Raw genomic sequence first — 21,373 nt, 5'->3', positions numbered from 1 at the left:
CCTGGTCGGAAACCAGGCTTAGATTGCCACTTTTTGTACCGCAGCGTGGAATGATATGAATGTGCGGTCACATGAACATCTTCCTTCATATTGAGTTATCTTTGGAGCCAGATGGGCTTCCTCCTGATTAGTACTCCCAGTGGTGGATTTTTTAGGATTGATACCCCCTTCAGCCTGAACGGCATGCGAGACAGGTCTCTTGGGTCATACTCGCAAATTGCCATGCTGAAAAAGCGATGTAAACAGAACCTAAGTGACAGAGTGGTCAGGATGTAGATGTGTATCACCAAGACCCAGACATCACCTAGATTTGACACATTTTCGAGAGATGGACCCTCTTCCTCAGAACATAGCTTGTCTATATATAACATCACCTTTTATATAAAGTCTACAACCCATGCAAAACAAACCCATCTCCTTAATGGAGGCACTATTGCACAACAGAAGTTGTCACCCAGAGCCATAAACACAACAAACGTCAGTGGCAGCAAAAGGGGTTAAATGTACGCTGGCTTTGACGTCTGTTTTTGGTCAGCTTTTAAAGCTCTAACGAACTTTTGCAAATCATATGACCAAAAAATTTTTATTTTTTTTTTTTCTCGATTTAGGAAGGATTTAATGTCTGTGTCCCCACTGGGTCAATTCCCCCAATCCCCCCCCCCAGTAGTTGTCCTTTTTACCTTTTTGGCACCTTTTTTTTTTTTTCATAACTTGTATTACTGTAAGACCCATTGACAGACACAGGAATTGTAGAGTTTCTTAGTTGGGTTATACTGTCATCCACAGTAGGATGGGAGGATGGGAGACTGGAAAATAAAGTTAAGTTTGCTCCCTATAACTCCACTTCCATCAGTCATGCTTTGTTTTTGTTTTTTTGCCAAGGAGGTTTCCTTTTTCCTTTTTAGCTCTGCTTCAAAAAAATAAAAAGTTCAACTCCATATCTTGTACAGTACAGAGCAGGATGTCGTAGACTGTGTTATATGCTACTACCTTCTGGTGTTTGGACATTGGCAAAAGCTTTGCTGGAGATGCCCACAGTTTACCTTGTAAAACCCCACCCACTCTGTCGGACTCCAGTTTTTTTTTTTTTGCTAGTGTTCTTAAGCAATGGATATCTTCTCCATGGAGAAGTTTTCTAACACTTATTCTTTCTTTTAATTTACTTTTTACTTTGAACAACATGTGATGCAACATGTGTAGTTAGCTGCAGGGTGCTATACAAGTCCAGGGTCATAGTCCCAGACCCTGAAAACTCGGTGGTTTATGCCCACCATGAGGAGTTAAGCTTGTTCTCCTTTGGGAACCTGCAACATGAATAGGGTTAGACAGGGTTTCCCTGTATTTGTCACAGAGTTCTTTTACATATTGAGTGTTATTAACTTTGTGTGTTTATCCCTCTGTAAATGTCTCTACTACTTTGCCGGTAGGTAACATTACTAAACTACATTTGTCACTTTTTTTTTCCACACAGCATTGTTGCATGGGTGGTGGCATTGTTGCTCTGTTTTCCAGCTGATGCACTTCCTCCTGCCATTTCTGTTGAAATGCTAGAAGCACATTTGCTGGTCTCCCAGCTGCCTACTGTTTCAGAGGCAAAGTCACAAGATGTCAGCCAGCACCTAGGTTATTGCAGCTCCTTTGCTGGACATGTCAATGCCCTCCTTTTTCTGCATCCATTTCTTGAGTACCCCACAGGGGATCCCCTCACTTGGCAATGGCAGAAACCAGGCAAAGAGAAGCTGAGAAAAAAAGATTTAATGGCACTCGTGCTACAGACCACACTGAGGAAAGCCAGCAAAAACCCTCAGGTGGTAGCTGTTCCACTGCACCGAAGCAAGGTCCTATATTGACACTGCTCCCTGCCATGTGTGTTACAGATGTCCTGCCTGACTAAGTTATATCTCACTTGCAGCTATGTCTGCTTTTATAAAGCCTTCTGCCCTGTCTCCAGTGCCCCAAAGCGGCGTTCTGCCTCTACACCATCTGAATCTATTCAAGAATATGATACTTAACCTCTTTTGAGGAAGAATTTGAGTAAGGTTGAGGTGGACGCAGAAGGGGATCATATTCGGGGATATTCACCTTCTGCATTTTTATTATTTTGAGGATTGACCAAATTAGTTCTAAACTTAGTGGGGACACAGACCTCAAATACTTCCCAAGGCTATCCAAGCGTTGTATCCTATAGAAAAAGGAATTTATGAAAAAATGCTCTATCCCAGAAGTGGATTCTGTTCTCAACAAGCATCACACTGTTATGTTGAAGGTGTCCCCTCCTTAAATTCTGTTGATTCTTTGAAACCCCATTTGAAGGCAACCTTTGCTCTGGTCCTGCCTTACAATTGGCCATTGCTGCTATGTTCATTTGTCAGATTTGCTAACTGGACTCTGCAAATGAATAGACAACATGATCCTGTCTTTGAGGACTGTAATGCTGGAATAATTGAAACGTATGCCTTCTAGAGAATGGTACTTTACCAAATCTCAAGCATGACACTGCTCTTTGTGCATATGTGCAGAATTTTGTGGTTAAAGGCTTGGTCTGCTGAGTCTGCTTGCAAAAGATGTATATCTTTGACACATGCAAACACCTGGCAAACACCTTTTTGGGTTAATCACTTGATACATTTTTCAAGGAAGTTACTGGGGGAAGGTACTTTTACCCCAAACAAAATAAACCAACTACTACCAGGTCTTTTTGTCGCAAGCCTCGGGCCCGAAAACCATAAAACTTGAAAAAAAATCCTCACAATGAAGGGCAGCCTCTTTCTCTGAAGTGGGGGTGGGGGCAGCATCTGTTGGCTTCTGTGCCAATCTGAATCCGAGAAGTCCTGGACCTCTGGGTCCAATATGCAACTGTTTGATAGAGGCCTGATAATAATAATAATACTATGACTGGTATTGTTCAATAAATGATCCAATGCAGGGAGAATGATTATAGTCTCATGACAACTGACAGAGGTAAAGAGGTCATATCATGATACATGTATGTGTGTGTTTGTGTGATTCATACATGATGGTATGCGACATCCATTCATGCACTTCCCCTTTTAAGTTGGTCAGATAATATGGAAGGGGGTATTTCTAAATGGCCATGTCCCAAACTTCTGTTGCAACATTGGGAGGTTGTGTTCCAACTTGTGCCTACACAGTGGGAAGGGGATGCATTACCTTCTGTTCCTTTCAATTTTACATCCCTATCCCACTGCTCGTGCTCAATTGCAAGTTTTGGAAGAGGACTATGTGGAAGTCCTCTGCCCACAGACATCCGCAGCCATCGGGCCAGAGTTGTGAGGAAGGCAATTGTCCTCAACGTGGGTACAAGGTAAACGCCCTCTCATGTTTTAAAGGGCTGTGGCTTGATGTGATTCAGGAGGATGGGTCATATACTCGTTACCCCCTTCTTTCTGGCTTGCCAGGCTGAAAACTTGCATAAGGGACTGAAATGATTTTTGGAAGGGACTTTTTTTTTTTTTTTTTTTTTCTTCTCACAATACCTCGCCTGTTAGACTATAAAATGTCCATTTACTTTTTTTAGCAAAAATTTGTCACCTGAGCCTTAGTCCTGTTCTTCCTCAAACCATACCCAGGTACGTAGTTAAAGAGCTCGCTCCTGTGATGGTGAATGGAACAGAATCCATCAGACAGAACTGTTTGTCTTTATTTTTCATAATTTTTAATTGTGCTTTTAAATTTTAAACTTTTTTAACGTTGTGATGTTGGGCATATAGATCATCGTCATACCATATGCTTATATGATAAAACACGATCTGAATTTTATTTCCTTTTTGTCTTATTTTTATTGTAAATACAACAGCAATCAATGCAAGTGCCACCAACTCCGCTACACACCAGCCGGGTTTTAAAAGAAGAGAAGGATTTGTGGGAAGATGTTAAGGTAAGAATTTTTTTGAACCATTATCTGTCTGTTTCCCTGTCAAGATAATTATTTTGAAGAAAAAATGGTTATTAAAAATAAAAATCTATTGTAAAAAAAAAAAAAAAAAAAACCCTCAATCAATAATCCCTTTTGACTTCCTACATTTCAACCTTTACGTTTATACCCCGGTACTCGGTGAGGCAGGTGTTTTTTTTTTTTGTTTTTTTTTTATCCTCTCTGTATTAGCCCCCCTAATATTTACCTGAGCCCCGTCTCTATCCAGCGATGTCCAAGAGTGACTCTCCCGTCCAGGACTCTCCCTTCTGATTGGCTGAGACACAAACTGTCAAACTCAAGTTGGCCAATCAGGAGAGAGAGGGGCCGGGGCCGAACTACTGTTCCGTGTCTGAATGGATACATGGAGCTGCAGCTTGGCTTGGGTGCCCCCATAGCAAACTGCTTGCTGTGGAGGCACTCAACAGGGGTAAGGGGCCAGGGACCTGAGAAGAGGAGGATCTGGACTGCTGTGTGCAAAACTACTGCACAGAGCAGGTAAGTATAACATGTTGTTTTATTGGGGGAAAAAAAATAGACTTTACAATCCCTTTAAAGTCCAAATGACATATTTTCACTATAGGCCGGTCGGCAAGTGGTCAAACTGTTTTTTTTTTTTTTGTTTTTTTTCTCTCTAAATTGCGTTTGAAAAACAGATGCTCAAATACCGTGTGATATAAAAAATTGCAACGATCGCCATTTTATTCCATAGGGTCTCTAATAAAAATATACTGTATGTTTAGGAGTTATACTTTTCAGCAAAAAATTCTGATTTAAACTGGCAAACAAAGTGCCAGAAAAAGCTTGGTCTTCAAGTGGTTAAAGATATCATATGCCTTACATCATATCAAAAGATTCAGAGAATACAGAGAAACTTCTGTGCGCAAGGGGTAAGGCCCAAAATGCAATATAATGCCTGTGATATTCAGGCACTGCGATGGCACGGCATTAAAAACCGGCATGATTCTGTGATTCACATCATTGCATGGGTTCAGGAATACTTCCAAAAACCACTGTCTATGAACACCATTTGATATGCCATCCAAAATGCAAAATAAAACTTCTTTGCACGATAGAGCTTTATCTGTACATGATCCAGAAATGCTACTGTCTTATCTGGGCCAAAGCTCATTTAATATGGTCTGTTGCAAAGTGGAAGTGGTTTTGTGGTCAGACAAATCATAATGTCACATTCTTTTTGGCAACAATGGGCAACACATCCTCCAGACTAAAGAGGAGAGGGACCTTCCAGCCTGTTATCAGCACTCTGTTCAAAGCCAGTATCTCTGATGTTATGGGGGTGCATTATGGAATAGGCAGCTTGCACATCTGGAAAAGCACCATCAATGCTAAAAAATATACACTCACAAACCGTGTGGGACAGAAAGTATTCAGACCCCCTTACATTTTTCACTTTTGTTATATTGCAGCCATTTGCTAAAGTCATTTAAGTTAATTTTTTCCTCATGAATGTACACACAGCACCCCATATTGACAGAAAAACACAGAATTGTTGATGTTTTTGCAGATTTATTAAAAAAGAAAAACTGAAATATCACATGGTCCTAAGTATTCAGACCCTTTGCTGTGACACTCATATATTTAACTCAGGTGCTGTCCATTTCTTCTGATCATCCTTGAGATGGTTCTACACCTTCATTTGAGGCCAGCTGTGTTTTGATTATTCTGATTGGACTTGATTAGGAAAGCCACAACTGTCTATATAAGACCTTACAGCTCAAAGGAACTGCCTGAAGAGCTCAGACAGAATTGTGGCAAGGCACAGATCTGGCCAAGGTTACAAAAACATCTCTGCTGCACTTAAGGTTCCTAAGAGCACAGTGTCCTCCATAACCCTTAATAGGAAGACGTTTGGGACGACCAGAACCCTTCCTAGAGCTGGACATCCGGCCAAACTGAGCTATCGTGGGACAAGAGCCTTGGTGAGAGAGGTAAAGAAGAACCCACATATCACTGTGGCTCTGAGCTCCAGAGATGCAGTCGGGAGATGGGGAAAAAGTTGTAGAGTCAACCATCACTGCAGCCCTCCACCAGTCGGGTCTTTATGGCAGAGTGGCCCGACAGAAGCCTCTCCTCAGTGCAAGACGCATGAAAGCCCGCATGGAGTTTTGCTAAAAACCACCTGAAGGACTCCAAGATTGTGAGAAATAAAATTCTCTGCTCTGATTAGACCAAGATAGAACTTTTTGGCCTTAATTCTAAGCGGTATGTGTGGAGAAAACCAGGCACTGCTCATCACCTGTCCAATACAGTCCCAACAGTGATGCATGGTGGCAGCATCATGCTGTGGGGGTGTTTTTTGTTTTTTAGCTGCAGGGACGGGACGACTGGTTGCAATTGAGGGAAAGATGAATGCGGCCAAGTACAGGCATATCCTGGATGAAAACCTTCTCCAGAGTGCTCAGGACCTGAGACTGGGCCGAAGGTTTACCTTCCAACAAGACAATGACCCTAAGCACACAGCTAAAATAATGGAGTGGCTTCACAACAACTCTGACTGTTTTTAAATGGCCCAGCCAGAGCCCTGACTTAAATCCAATTGAACATCTCTGGAGAGACCTAGAAATGGCTGTCCACCAATGTGTACCATCCAACCTGACAGAACTGGAGAGGATCTGCAAGGAGGAATAGCAGAGGATCCCCAAATCCAGGTGTGAAAACTTGTTGCATCTTTCCCAAAAAGACTCATGGCTGTATTAGATCAAAAGGGTGCTTCTACTAATTACTGATCAAAGGGTCTGAATACTTAAGACCATGTGATATGTCAGTTTCTTTTTTAATAAATCTGGAAAAATGTGAACAATTCTGTGTTTTTCTGTCAATATGGGGTGCTGTGTGTACATTAATGAGGAAAAAAAATGAACTTAAATGATTTTAGACTGCAACATTGTGGCGGACGTGGCGGACAATTTTGACACATTTTTGGGACCATTGGCATCTATACAGCAATCAGTGCTATAAAAATGTCACTGGCAGGGAAGGGGTTAACACTAGGGGGAGATCAAGGGGTTAATTGTGTTCCCTAGTGTGTGTTGTAACTGAAAGGGGGAGTGGACTGTGTAAGGGAAGAGACATTGCTGTTCATACTCTGTATGAACAGATCTGTCTCCCCTCCCCTCCCCTCAGAGAACTGGAAATTGTGTGTATACACACACAGATCCCGTTACTCCGCGTGCCCCGAGCATTCGTGGGAACCCGGCGTTGATCGCGACTGCCAGGCACTTGCATCGGCTTCGTGTGGACGAGAGAAAGGGAAGGGACGTAGCATGACGGCGATTCACGCAGAAGAGCCGTGTTGCCGCAGTGCATCTGCGGTGGCTGGTCGGCAAGCGGCTAAACATTATTTTCTATTGTAAATAAATATGGGTTTATGAGATTTGCAAATTTTTCCATTGTTTTTATGTAGATTTTACACAGCGTCCAAACTTATTTGGACTTGGGTTTGTATTAAAATGACATAAAAACAACATAAGCTGTATCACTCTCACATAAAAAAATTTTTTAAAACGCACACAGCACTATAACAACCACTTGAACAATTGGATCCACTGATTATGGAAGCAGTGGACACATCCGATAAAATTACTGACCTTTTCAAAGGTAGAGCTGTATCTACACCATACTTGTATGTATTTGCTCCTATTGTTCAAACTCCTCTCTCAAGTATGTTGTATCTTCAAATTAGATTCCAGAATGTCAAAGGCCAGTAATTGCATTTCATACATAACCTATCATCCTTCCTATAAGATCGTTCTCATGTTTAACTGATTTAACATATGATATTCTATGATCAGCCTAAACCAGGAAGTAGCTTATTGCTAGCCTCCCCGCACTCGTGATGGGATGTGTCCCAATTACATCATCCACCAAAAACAGGAAATATTGAGCAGTGGAGAAGGGTGTGGACAGAGCTATGCCTTGCTTCAGCTGGCAGAAATATAATGTTCTTAGGTTTCTAAACGCAGCCTAGAGACAAGAAACAGGGAACTGTCTATCCCCTTAATCAGTGGTCATCAACCCTGTCCTCAGGGCCCACTAACAGGCCAGGTTCGGAAGATAACTGAAATACATCACAGGTTATATCAGTTGATGCTCAGTGATTGCAGAATTCTAGTCTGCATCTCCCCAATGTAATACATAAAACCTGGTCTGTCAGTGGGCCCTCAGGACAGGGTTGATGACCACTGCCCTAAATGACCGGGGATGTTGATCACAATTTATTTAACTTTTTTTTTTTTTTTCTTCTCATAATATTTTTTTTTTTCCAATTGCAGGAAGAAATGACCAGTGCTCTGGCTACAATGAGGGTTGACTATGAACAAATTAAAATAAAGAAAATTGAAGATGCCTCCAATCCTCTGCTCCAGAAGAGGCGGAAGAAGATCACACCTCATGTTGCCACCCACTGAGCTTATGCCTGTTCTCACTTTGACCTAGAACTGTTAAAGTCTCACCAGCCACTGTTAGCTGTAACTGTGGTATCTAAGTGCCACTGTATTATTTAGGGGGAATGGCTGTGCATCTTGGGACTCTCATTATGTACTCCACAGTCTGGAAGTTTTTCAATTTTAGTTTTTGTTTTCTGTTTTTAGAGACTATCTACAGTGTGTGTGTGTCTGTATGTGTGTAAATGAACTTTTTTAGGCAAAATGTTAATCAATTCCACCCAATACAGATATTTCAGTTGCATGGTTGATGGCAAACAGAATTACACAGTGGCTGTCTGTTTCCCAAGGACTCCAGTACAGACCTGGCACAAGACCATGACTAGAGGGAATGCTAATCACTGTAACTTTAATGGGTAGGCACCCTTACTGTGGAAGAAATGGGTAATACTAAAAGGATGTGTGTGGGAGGGACATAATCTATTTCTGGAAAGCGTTACCACCCCATGGCTCTGGCTCTACACCAGTGACTAAATATCTTCATCACAATTCCCAGTTCCACAGCCAGCCTGTGATTCAGTCCTTTGGTGCTCTACTGTTTATCCAAAGTGTATTGACTGACAGTTGTACTATGACTGTAGCTCTGCAGTGGATTACCCCCAGATTTGTGTCCCGTTTCAAAAGTTTGGGACTCTTGCAAACCCCTCTTGTAAGATTGGTTTGACTCGGGATTTGCCAGTTTCTCTGTGAATTCATCTTTGGTTGCCAACTCCTTTCACAAATAGGCCTCCTGCAGGATGCAATTTCTAAGGCTTGCTTAAAGTGTTTGCCTAGGATTAGAAACCCTGTATGGTTTTTACTGCTATCAAGGTCTACTTTAGAGAAATTTGCTCTCACTTCCTGTTTTTCTGATGTTTCACCATACAGAAACTGAGAGGAACTCTCCAATAGCAACAAACACTGTAATAAATTATTTACTTTACTAGAGTAGGGAAGTCTAAGAACCGCTCTCCATGTCCCTGTTGCAGACTTTTTTACTTCCTGTCTGGTAAAAACATTTTTCAGTACGCCAGGAAGTGGGGGTGAGTCTTTTCAACAAAGCCCCAGATAGTAGTAAAAATCTGGATTTCCAATCATTCCCCAATCTATACAAAGCCAGAAAAAAAAATTGCTGAACATAAACTTTTACCTTTTTTAAAATAGAATTCCGGCCCAACTATATACATTTTTTTTTTTTTTTTTTTTTTTTTTTTTTTAATATACTTTTTTTTTTTTATTGCTATCTGACCCGTTTGGGGTGATTCTTTCATACTGTTCCAGCGGCTATGCAGGAAGAGAGAGCAGGAAAAACATAACAGAAACCCAATTGCTTTGGCTGACTTCAAGGTTGGTCACTAGGACAGGAAGTGAACAGAATACTGACAAAGTTTCCCCAGCAGGGACACAGCAATAAAACCCTGATTATTATTATTATTATTATTATTATTTTTTTAAATCCTTTTCTCGCTTTCCTACTCGACTAAACAGTTTCTGGAAGTTCTCTATTAAAATATATTCGCTGCTACTGTTAATAGTGAGCTATGCTATCTGCTGTGAATGCACATACAGTAGGAAATCCCTGCCATTTGCATTGATACCGGTTCTCACTTTTAACATTTTGCAAACAGATTTTAAATGAGGTCCCTGTGTTCGTTCAACTATTTGTTACATGACACACAAAGTGCCATTTGTGCCTTGCTCTCTTTCCTTCTCTGTGCAGGACTGTTCTTTTGCATATCATATGGGTTCAAGTAGCTGTCTTATTTTTCATTATAGCTTGTATTAATATATCTGACAGTTTGCTATGTCTTGTTAAAATAGCATTATATTGTCTCTCTGTAGTCTTTTTATGTTATGTTTTTTTTTTTCTTTTGTTTGTCACCTACATTTTAAAGTATAATTCAAGCCAAACTTTTTATTTTTGAATTAGTTTTTGATTAGGTTGGCATGGTTTAGAACCTATGTCAAGTTTTTATAGTGCAGCCCCAACCCACATTTTATTTATTTTGGATATGATGAGGAAGATTAGAACTGATGAGTTTTTGTTTTGTTTTGATTGCTGTCTTTGCCCCTATTGGGGATGATTTCTCTCCATTACCATCTGTGATGGTGGTCACCAATACACAAAGTGAGGGAAAATGTAAAAACCTCTGTGAAGGTTAGACAGTAATACTGGATCCAGACAGAATAAAAATAAAACCAGTTCTAATCCCCCCCAAAATTGTTTTGGCTTGTTACATTTTACATAACATTTTAAATGTAACCAGATATTTAGACTAAAAATGGTGATTGTGTTTTGCACATGCATATTTACTGTTATGACTGTCAAAAGGGACAGCATTATTACTTTTCTAGCACATAAATCACAGAAGGAGTTTATAAATATTAACAAAAATGCTTGTTTCCCAGTTGTCATGCTGATCTTCTGGCTTCAATCTGACCCAGAACAACTGTAGATGAGGAATTTTTATTATATGGGCAAACTGCATACTTGTTTCTGTGGTAAGTAACTTGGAAAATATTGAAGCCAGACACGGCCAGGAAACGTTCATAATCATTATACAGTCAGTGATTGTAGCCTCCACATTTTACTTATTATGGGTTCCTATTGAAAAAATGAATTCTAGCTGCAAACCTCATCAAAGCTGTCATGAAACAGGCAAGTTTCATAGCAACTTGAAGGGTATCTCCTCTTTATTGTATTGTGACTGGCTATTTCCAGGCGACCTTTTTCAACAGCTGTTGAATGGTGAACTACAAATTCTTAAAGGAAGCCTGAAGAGTAATGGAAGCCATTTTAGAACTCTTTGAAAATACAAGCTCCCTAGCTGTTATGCTAATGCTGACTTTCTTGATTTGCAAGCTTGTTCAGAGTCCGAAAGTATTGAAGCCAAAAGCAGTCCGCCAGCTAATTTTTTGAGAATGAAGTCAACAATGGCAACCACCTTATTTCTCTCAGAGCATGTTTCTTTTAAGTTTTGCTGGCTAGAAAAATACATTTTAGCGCCGTATTTTTTGCTACTATGCTTATGTTCTACAAACTTTCAAGGAAAAGGTGGAAGGTTAATAAACTGTTTCTGGCCTTTCTGCTTGCTTGAGCCTCAAACCTATCAGCCTTATTTTCACCTTGCCGAGTTTTGATTCATGACTTTACGGTTATTGAAGTAACTCTAAAGGGAGCCTGCAAGAATAGTAGTTCGGGTGACTGTCAATGCTGTTTTGTTTTTTTTTTCCTTTAAACATGCTCGTTTTTAGGGTCGTTCCTTCAATACATTATTACAGGTTAGTAACTTACTAAGTAATGACAGGCTAATATAAAATTATCCCAGCACACTTTCCAGTTAGCAAAAAAAGCATACTACAACTTTTTAATATTTTGATTAAAAGCACTTCTGTATAGTGTGGTCCCTACTCCTAAGCTATATGAGCGCCTAATCTAAGATGTGTATATCTCTATTAATAAATCGAATTTTAGGTGTGTCTTGGGGGTAACTCTATCCTCTAAAGGTACAACACACCAGAATCCCAGATTCAGTTAGGGAACCTAAAGACCTCCAATGTATTTCTTCACCAAATCCAGGAGAACAAAAAATGGTAGCCACTTAGAATTGGCAAAAAAGAAGCCTCCTGAGACACATCTGAACTTGGTTTATTCATTGCACTATAATTGTATGAAGTTGGGTGTTTAGAGAGTCCTCAACCACACTTTGCAGAGGTGCCTTGACTCGGCAGTGTGATCTTTATATGTATTTGCAGATGTATGCAAGAAAAATATGTTTGTTAAACTAAAATTTTGAAACCGTTTAAATTTGTTTTGTGCTAACTGGAGAATACGATTTTAGTAGTATCCTGTGTATTTCTGAGCCCATGTGCACATTTTCGTTTTGCTAAAGATTGATCTGGGTGGCTGACATTTTTGCTTTGAAGGATGAGAATGACAGCCCTGAATCAATTTTCCTTTTAAAAAAAAAAAAAAATCAGCAGTGCGGTTCCCATACTGATCTTCTGCCAAGTTTAATGATGAACAATGTTTATACTATATGAGGCACTGGTCATTTACCATAATTTAAGGTTGAGAAAGTTATGAAAAAGTGGAGTTTTTTTTTTTTTTCCTCTGGCCAGTTATACAGTGCAGTGTTGAAGTAATAGAACTGTTTAGACATTGTTTAATTGTATTTGTTCGGGAAAATATCTTGGTGGAAAGGGAGGAATATGGCCAGGCTTTGTTATATTTTTATACTTCCATCTGTGTTCTATAGTTTTCTGCAAAGCAAATTTTCATTCTCTGCTCCTGTGTGAGCTCAACAATTTCCAAATTCTGTTGAAAGCAATATATATATTTTTTTTTCTTTGGAATTCTTGTAAAAATATAATTTTGTATGATCAAATTGTTCTACTAAACAGTTTTAGTATTTGGAAAAACTGAACTTTGCATGTCTTTGTGTTTCTATGGTCGAAATTTTAAATATTACATTTCTGCTTTGAATTTCAATGATTTCTAGCCTGCTCCTAATGAAATGCACAAGGTTCAGCCAAGGAGAGAAGTTTCGGGAGGCACAGTCAGTACAGGAAACATCACATCAGTGCTAGCTGGCAGCATGGTACCATATGTGGTCCTTGGAAGCTTAAAGTAAACCAAAGCAATGAGCGAGGGATAAGCCACAATGCATGCAGGAAATCCCAGAAATTTGTTGAAAGGAATGACCAGCAGTTGGGCAGCACTGTTGAGTAGCGCAAGTGTATGTAAATATATTTATATCACTGAGTATTTACATACACAAACTTAGATCAGAAGATTTTTAAACCTAATAAGTAGTTCAGTCAGCAATAGTGCATTTGTTAGCAGGGTTACAAGACTATATGTAAATTATCATACCATACTTGCAAATTACAAATTTGTTACAAGTAACACAAAATATTTACAAGGCCATGCTCAGTACAACTATAGCAGTAATGGTGAACCTTAATACCTCAGATGTTTAGGAACTACATTTCCCATTATGCTCATGCACTCTGCAGTGTAGTGGAGCATCATGGGGAAATGTAGTTCCAAAACATCTGGGGTGGCAAGGTTCACCATCACTGAACCATAGTGCTATGTTAACTCTCTGCTTCCAGCGTAATCATAATGATTGCTTTCTTTATGTCCCAGGGGAAAAAAATATATAATATCCCTCTCTGTTTCTGTACAGTAGTTGATATAAGATACACCAATTGTATGCTATACCTATCAAATTGTGTGGAACCTGAATTTAAATAGGATTGCTGTTTCCAAACCACATGAGATGTGATCAGCGGAGATGACAAAGGCCATGGCTTTTGTGAAGTAGAAAAAGTCACAGAACACAATTGGGAAGCTGGAATAAAATCCAAAAAAAAGTGGATAAACACAATTATTGGTTCAACCACTTTCAGACCGGACCATTTTGCTGGCTTAAGACCAGAACACTTTTTTTGCAATTCGGCACTGCGTTGCCTTAACTGACAATTGCGCAGTCGCTCAACATGGCTCCCAACCAAAATGTATGTCCTTTTTTTTTTTTTTTTTTTTTTTACTTTTGGTGCTATTTGATCACCTTCAGTTCTTATATTTTGCGCTATAAACAAAAAATAGCGACTATTTTGGGAAAAAAAAATTTTTTTACTTTTTTGCTGTAATATCCTGAAAAATATATATATATGAAAAAAAACATTTTCCTCAGTTTAGGCCGATACGTATTCTTATACATATTTTTGGTAACAAAAATTGCAATAAGCGATTGGTTGGTGCAAAAGTTAGAGCGTTTACAAAATAGGGGATAGTTTTATGGCATTTTTATTTTTTTTACTAGCAATCTCAGCGATCAGCGTGTTTGTTTTTGTGTTTTTTTTTTTTTTTTTTTTTTTTTTTTGAGTCTGTGACATTATGGCGGACACATTGGACGTTTTTGGGACCATTGTCATGCACTGATTCCTGTGTAAATGACACTGGCAGTGAAGGGGTTAACCAGGAGGTGGCAGTGTAGGGGTTAAGTGTGTCCTAGGGGCGTGTTTATAACTGTGGGGGACTTGAATGTGTTTTACAGATCACTGATCTCTGCTCCAGTCAGAGAGCGGAGATCAGTGTCACTTGTTGCTAGGCAGAAAGGGGAGATGCTGTTTACATCGGCATCTTCCTGTTCCTCCCTGTGAGATGATCGTGGGTATCCCCGTGGCAATTGAGTCCGGGGACCCGCGGTCAGACTCACGGGGGTCCTGACTGGCACGTGTGTGTGCCGCCGGTGGTGTGCATGTGATGGCATGGCGGGAAATTCAAAGGGACGTACCTGTATGCCCATTTGCCTATCCGTGCCATTCTGCTGACGTATATTGTCATGCACCAGTTGGGAATCGGTTAAATATATTCCCATATATCAGAATACCTAATGAAGATATTACACAAGCAAAACTTAAAATGGTAACGGCACAAAACTACATTTTTCAAGTAAGCATATACTGAATTGGCAAAAATAACTGTCTGTATTGATATTCTAGTGCTGATGTTATAAAATGAAAGTGTGTGTTGTGACTATAGAGCTCCTTTAAAGTGGATGTAAACCCACTGTCAGCATTTGTAATTTAACTACATAGAATTAAGGATATGCATGCCTCCTGCATGTATCCTTACCTGTCATTTCACCCCTTTAGCTGTGTGTAGCCCTGCAATATCCCCGAATCTGTGGGCGTGTCTGCTGTCCGGCGCTCCGTGGGCAGAGTTGTGACGTCAGACTCCCCACCCACCGCTACACTGCCCTTGTTTAGCCAGTGTTGAGTACGAGCCTGGCTCCTGTGCACACACAGGAGTGGTAGAGCGTGTTCTGTGAAGAAGCAGAGTGCGCTCATGGCCCTATGTCACTCCTGCCTATGTGCCGATACACAGCCATCTACAGAGGATGATTCTAAAGAGCTGTGTGAGGCTGTGGCTGTGAAGTACACAGAATGCATCTCATGCTCCTTCATGAGATAAGGGAATCACGTCACTCACAGCAAGGGGGAAGAATGAACACCTATTTATCTGTGGAAAAAGAATTCCAAGACCCATGGGATCATTTGTTGGTCAACACATCCCAAGATTTTTGCAGAAAAATATTTTTCTCTTATATTCACTGGCCAACACAGCTTCTCTTTAGCCATTGGGTTGTTATGCCCACCTTTAGGAGAATACTAGGCATCACTTGTTATGCAACGCACAGAGCTTTCCAGTTCTGCCCAGAGGGCCGTCCCCCAGATAACAACCCTCCAGCCTGCCATGCAGTCATCAGTTTCATTTTGCGTAGTGAATAAGGACCTAGGTCATGGGTCTTCAAACTATGGCCCTCCAGTTGTTCAGGAACTACAATTCCCATCATGCCTAGTCATGTCTGTGAATGTCAGAGTTTTACAATGCCTCATGGGATGTGTAGTTTCGCAACAGCTGGAGGGCCATAGTTTGAGGATCCCTGACCTAGGCCCATCTCTTTTTTTTTTTTTTTTTGTCTGCAGAAGCTTGGCTTTTTGCGCAAGACTATAGCTCCTGTGATATACTATCAACAGCCAGCTGGGTGACGGGCTGGATACCTTTTATCCTTGTAGTCTTCCCCAGTCCGGCTATCGAGCATGTGCAGGTCGCAGCTCCGCGCTAGGCCGGCCGCAATGAAACCTCAGCTCCACAGGTGGTCGTGAACTTTTATGCTCCGGGGCACTCATATGACCAGGCTACTGATGTCTGTGTCAGTGTGCCGGGCCAGCAGCCACCCTGTACTGATCAGTGAGTGGGTCTGTGATGTAATGTCTCCCAGCTCTTCAGGACTGGTAAGTACAGCTCTCCCTGCCTCGTGGGGCTGGGCATTCCCTGGGAGGTCGATTCAGGGGTCCCTCACCTCCTTCTCTTCTCTCGCTGGGGGGGTTGCTGCTGAGCAGTGTGTGTGTCTGTCTGTCTGTCTGTGCAGGGACTCTCACCTGGGGGCTGGCGCTGGTTGGCTGTGACCTGTTTTCCATGCCCCGGAAGGTGTCTGTGAGGCTGGGCTTGTGTCCTGTGCAGCGCTGTGTCCACCGCCATAATTCCTCTGTCCCTCATGGTTCTGCATGCAGCGGCCATTTTAGGTGTGGTCAAGGGAAAGCATGCTCTCCTGGGCTTTGACAGACATTTTCCCTGTGTTTTATGTCCTTATACTGGACGCTGGGCGGCTATTTTCTTGGCGCTGAAACCACTCTGTAGTGTGCTCAGGCTCAATTAGCAGCTGCTTGCACCGACACAGGGCTGTTTCCTCTGCACCTGGGAGCCAACAGAGACTACAGGCACTACCTGCTGGATAGCGCAGAACCCCTCAGGGTGGTGAGTCCTGTGGGAAAGAGCTTCTCAGCCAGCAGCAGTAAGGAGGATGAGACTGTCACTGTCTTAAGTCCCCTTCGGGTGGCAGACAGGGATAGGGTCAGCTTGGCTTCAGAAACTGGTGTTTCTTCCCCAAAATCCAGGCAATTGCAACCAGGTCACCTGCGAACTGCGCAGTGCCCATGGACACCTTGTCGGCGGTCCTCACTTCGTTCGTTGCCAAGATGGAGGCGGTGCGCGGGCGCAAAGGTGCTAAAAAGCGCCCCCATCCTCTGGGGAGTGGTCTGACGCAGACTCGGGTCCAGCTGCTCTGTCTTGTCAGATGCTGCTGACCAGGACCGTTCGGATACCGAGGATGAGTCCCTGTCCGGGTCTGTGCGTGACAGAGCGATTGTTGGAGCAATTATCACAGCTGTGCGTGATACCCGGAAGATTCTGGAGCCAGCAGATCCCTCTGCTAATGTAGTGGTCCCCTTTAGGTCCCGTAAGCCAGCCCGTTCACCTAAGGTGTTCCCGTATCAGACTTATTTTGACAGGTTCATTTACAAGGAATGGGGTTGACTGCAACTGACCTTTTCAGTCCCCAAATACATGGCGGTGTGTTACCCTTTTGAGGAGAGCCTTCTCAAAAAAATGGTCGGCTCCCCCGGTCGTTGACCCCCCCAGTATCCAGGTTAAACAAAGTAACCACAATCCCAGTACAGGGGACTCCTTGTTTACGGTTGTGGGGTCAACCATGCGACCAGTACTGGCATCTGCACTTGTGTCGCAGACACTAACCGAGTGGGCAAAACTGCTGCACCGCGGATTGGGAGAGCAACAGGCTTCTCCTGTCTGCGTGAAACTAGCAGACCAACTAGTGCAAAGCCTGAAGTATGTTTGTGACGCAGCCCTGAATACCCTTCCTCTGTTGTCCAGGGCTTCAGTGTCAGCTGTGGTGCTGAGGCGCCTAATTTGGTTAAAATGCTAGTCTTCTGACCAGGCATCCAAAAAAGCCCTGACTAATCTTCCCTTACTTGGCGACCGGCTCTTTGGATGACATTAAAAATGCCACAGGTGGTAAGAGTACACTACTCCCACAGGCCAGAAAGGCTAAGGAGCAACACCGTAGGTAAGAGCCCTCTTTCTCCACTCACAATCGTCCACCCAGGGCTTCGACCAAGCGCCCCCAACCCAACAGGATGACCTCTGAAGGAGAAAAGCGTCCCTGGAACTGCAAGCAAAAGTGCTACCACATGAAGGTTTGCCCCCGCTCGCAACACGGGTGGGGGGTTGCCTTCGGGAGTTTGAAGCCCGGTGGACCTCTCGGCTGTCCGACCAATGGGTCTGCGATCTGATTTCCTCAGGCTACAAGATAGCGTTTCTCTCTTGGCCACAAAACAAATTCTTCCCCTCCAGCATACCTGCACTCCCGGCTCGCCGGGAGGCGCTTTTGGGGATGGTAAGGGACCTGCTGAGTCGCGAGGTGATAGTACTGGTTCCGGAATAGGAACATTCCCAGGGGTTCTACTGAAACCTGTTTGGACGTACCCCTTCCTTTTCGGGGACTAAAATGTTGGACCTGAAAGCCCTCAATTACTTTAAAAGTACAGAGGTTCAGAATGGAATCAGTTCGCTCAGTAGTCGCTGAACTCCAAGGGGACTCCCTGGTGTCCTTAGACAGACATCCAGGATGCGTACCTGCACATACCCATATCCCTTCGGCATCAGAAGTTTCTGCGATTTGCAGTCGGGGAAGCCCACTACCAGTTTGTGGCTCTCCCCTTTGGTTGGTAGCAGCCCCTCCCCGAGTCTTTACCAAGGTTTTGGCTCCTGTTTTGGCGTTGCTGCGGCCACGCGGGATCACGATCGTCTGATACCTAGACTATCTCCTCCTGAGAGCATCTTCCACCTCCGAGTTAGAGGAGGATGTGGCGATCACCATGCAGACCCTGCAGGAATTTGGGTGGCTGTCGAACCTAAAAAAGTCGGTGATTGTACGGAGTACCTAGGCTTACTGCTGGACTCCATGGAAGTGAGAGTGTTTCTCCCTTCAGACAAGCAGCAGACTCTCAGAGCCATGGTAAAACTGTTGATGAACCGCAGGTGGTCATTGCTACGCTTCTGCATGCAAGTCCTGGGACTCATGGTGGCCTCCTTCAAGGCAATACCATGTGCCCATTTTTCACGCCAGAAGGAGATTTTAACAAAATGGGACAAATCTTTGTTTTCCCTGGATTGGCAGATTCAGGTGAGCCAGTTAGTCGGGGATCCCCTGATCTGGTGGCTGAGGTTCCCGGCACTTCAGTCCGGAAAGTCGTTCCTACCTCTGCCATGGACAGTGATCACAACGGACACCAGCCTATCTGGCTGGGGTGGAGTAATGGGAGTTCAGTCGACCTTGGTGGAGGAATCCAAGTTGCCGATCAATCTGCTCGAACTGAGAGCGATCAGGCTATGCCTCTCTACATGGTCGATAAGACTTCTAGGACATCTGATCAGCAATGCCACGGATATGGCATACGTTAATCACCAAGGAGGAACAGGAAGCTCGGCCGCTGCACAGGAGGTCGCTCACATCCTTCAGTGAGCAGAGCGACATGTACCGGCCCTGTCCTAAAAGGAGGCGTAACAACTCAATGGTCTAAAGAGGAGCTGTGTCAGTCGGTGAATTACAGAGAAAAGGATTTTACGCTGAGTACAAAAAATCCTATCATAAAGTGTATATGTGTATACACACACACGCACGGAATGGCCAGCCTGTATTTGTAGGAGGAGCCTGAGAGGGCTATTTAAACCTCCTCCTCTGTCAGGGCTAGTGTTGTCAGGATTTCTGGGTTTCCTCCCACCTGTTCCCCCCAGTTTTTTTCATACATTCTCATAGTATTTTTTTGTTCTTCTTACATTCAGGGTATGCCCTCTTTTCAGGCATACTGACCAGCTAGACCAAGGCACACCTCAGGCCTTGATTCTTAGGCGTATCGCATTTCCCGCTTGAAGACTGACTACAAATATATATATATATCTATATACTGTATATACATACACAGGGCTCAAAATTTCAAGTCCTGGACTACTAGCCAGGTCTCAAGGGTTACTTGCCACCAATTGCACCACCCAATCTTTACCCTGCCCCCACCCCTAAAATTATCTCATGAAATGACACTTAATATTTATTTTTGTAACTTAATTCTGCATAAAACATTTAAAGCGGAGGTCCACCCTAAAATGGACCTCCGCTCATCTGATCCCTCCCCCCCTCCGGCGCCACAATCGGCACCTTTCAGGGGGGAGGGGGGTGCAGTTACCTGGATAATCCAGGTAACTGCACCCACTTCCGGGCTAGCTGTCTGCGGAACGAGCGTAGGTTACGCCCCCGTTCCGCAATGCCCCGCCCCCTTCAGCAAGTGCCCCGCTGCCTGCTGGGAAACACACAGCTCCCAGAGGCAGCGGGGACCGTCCGGATTGCGCCGCGCGGCTCGCGCATGCGCAGTAGGGAACCGGGAAATGAAGCCGAAAGGCTCCATTTCCTGATTCCCATACCCAAGATGGCGGCGGGACCCGGCAGCCGAGCGAGCGATCGGCTTCGGGTGCCGACATCGCGGGCGCGCTGGACAGGTAAGTGTCACTATTTAAAAGTCAGCAGCTGCAGTATTTGTAGCTGCTGGCTTTTAAAAAAAAAAAAAAAAAACGCGGAGTCCCGGTGGACTCCCGCTTTAACAACCATTTTATCAGTTCCGCTCAGCAGTGCCTCACCAGTGCTCATCAATGCAGGCTCACCTGTGCCCTTCTTTGCAGCTTCTCTGTGCATTGCAGTCTCATCCTGCCCCCACATTGCAGCCTCTGTACCCCAAATTGCAGCATCACAGTGCCCCAATTGCAGCCTTGCCAGGGTGGAGCAAGTGAGAGGGCAGCCGGATCATGACGTGTTAAGAGGAGATCGCAGAGCGCTAATACACGCTGTAACAGCTGATATTGACACTGTCTCCACTCTGCTCACTCTAACATGGCCTCGACGCCTCCTAACCCTGTGCCTGTAATAGGCAGAATGCATCCCAGCTTTGGACCCGCGTTCTGTCTATTACAGGTGCGGGGTTAGGAGGAGGTGTGGCTGTGTAAAAGCGAGCAGAGAGGATGCAGTTTCAATGACCGCTGTTAAGGCATGTATTACCGCTCTGTGATCCCACAGCTCTCCTCTAACTCCATGCACTATTCCACCGGGAGAACGGCTCCCCGCCTGTGGTACTCGCCGCACCCCCCCAAAATCCCAGGCAGCCCAGCTCCTCTCCTCGCCAGCCTTAATTTTCTACTTGCAAAATGTGAGTAGGCGAGCAGAAAATTTGGGGGATGTATGTGTGTGTCACGTACCTAGTGGTGAGCCCGGAATGCAGAAGGAGACCTCTCTTGCGTTCCCGACTCGCGGCCCCTGATGGTGGTGACAGGAGGCACGGAAGTCAAATGTAGCACGAGTGCCTGGCAGGATCAACAGCCGAAGGATGGATCAGGCAGGAACTGTAGCTGGACAAGCAGGCCTCAGCAGACAGCAGGGAACCCACAGGAACAGGTAGATCACTTAGGAGCAGGCACACAGAAGAGTCGGTCGGTCGCACCCACCTCATGATGTCATCTCTCTCCGCATCTGTGCCACTTCCTGGCCACTAGTGGCTACAGTGCCTCAGCTTGACG

At 43.6% G+C, this 21,373-nt stretch overlaps 1 protein-coding gene across 1 annotated transcript in view; it reads left to right on the top strand.

Annotated features, from left to right (window-relative positions):
- MAPKAPK2 (MAPK activated protein kinase 2) overlaps positions 1-12,806 on the top strand; it is a 95,164-nt gene extending 82,358 nt beyond the window's left edge. The window contains exons 9-10 of the mRNA XM_077481204.1: positions 3,818-3,898; positions 8,230-12,806. Of these exons, the coding sequence (XP_077337330.1) occupies positions 3,818-3,898; positions 8,230-8,364 (216 nt within the window). The 3' untranslated portion in view covers positions 8,365-12,806. The remainder of the gene's footprint in view (positions 1-3,817; positions 3,899-8,229) is intronic.
- The last annotated feature ends 8,567 nt before the right edge of the window (positions 12,807-21,373 follow it).

Source organism: Lithobates pipiens, unplaced genomic scaffold, assembly GCF_037356315.1.
Source record: "Lithobates pipiens isolate NorthernLeopardFrog02 unplaced genomic scaffold, aLitPip1_a1.2 Scaffold_16, whole genome shotgun sequence".
NCBI classification, from domain to species: domain Eukaryota; kingdom Metazoa; phylum Chordata; class Amphibia; order Anura; family Ranidae; genus Lithobates; species Lithobates pipiens.
The sequence above is the reverse complement of the archived record's forward strand: the minus strand, read 5'-3'. Positions and strand labels throughout refer to the sequence as shown.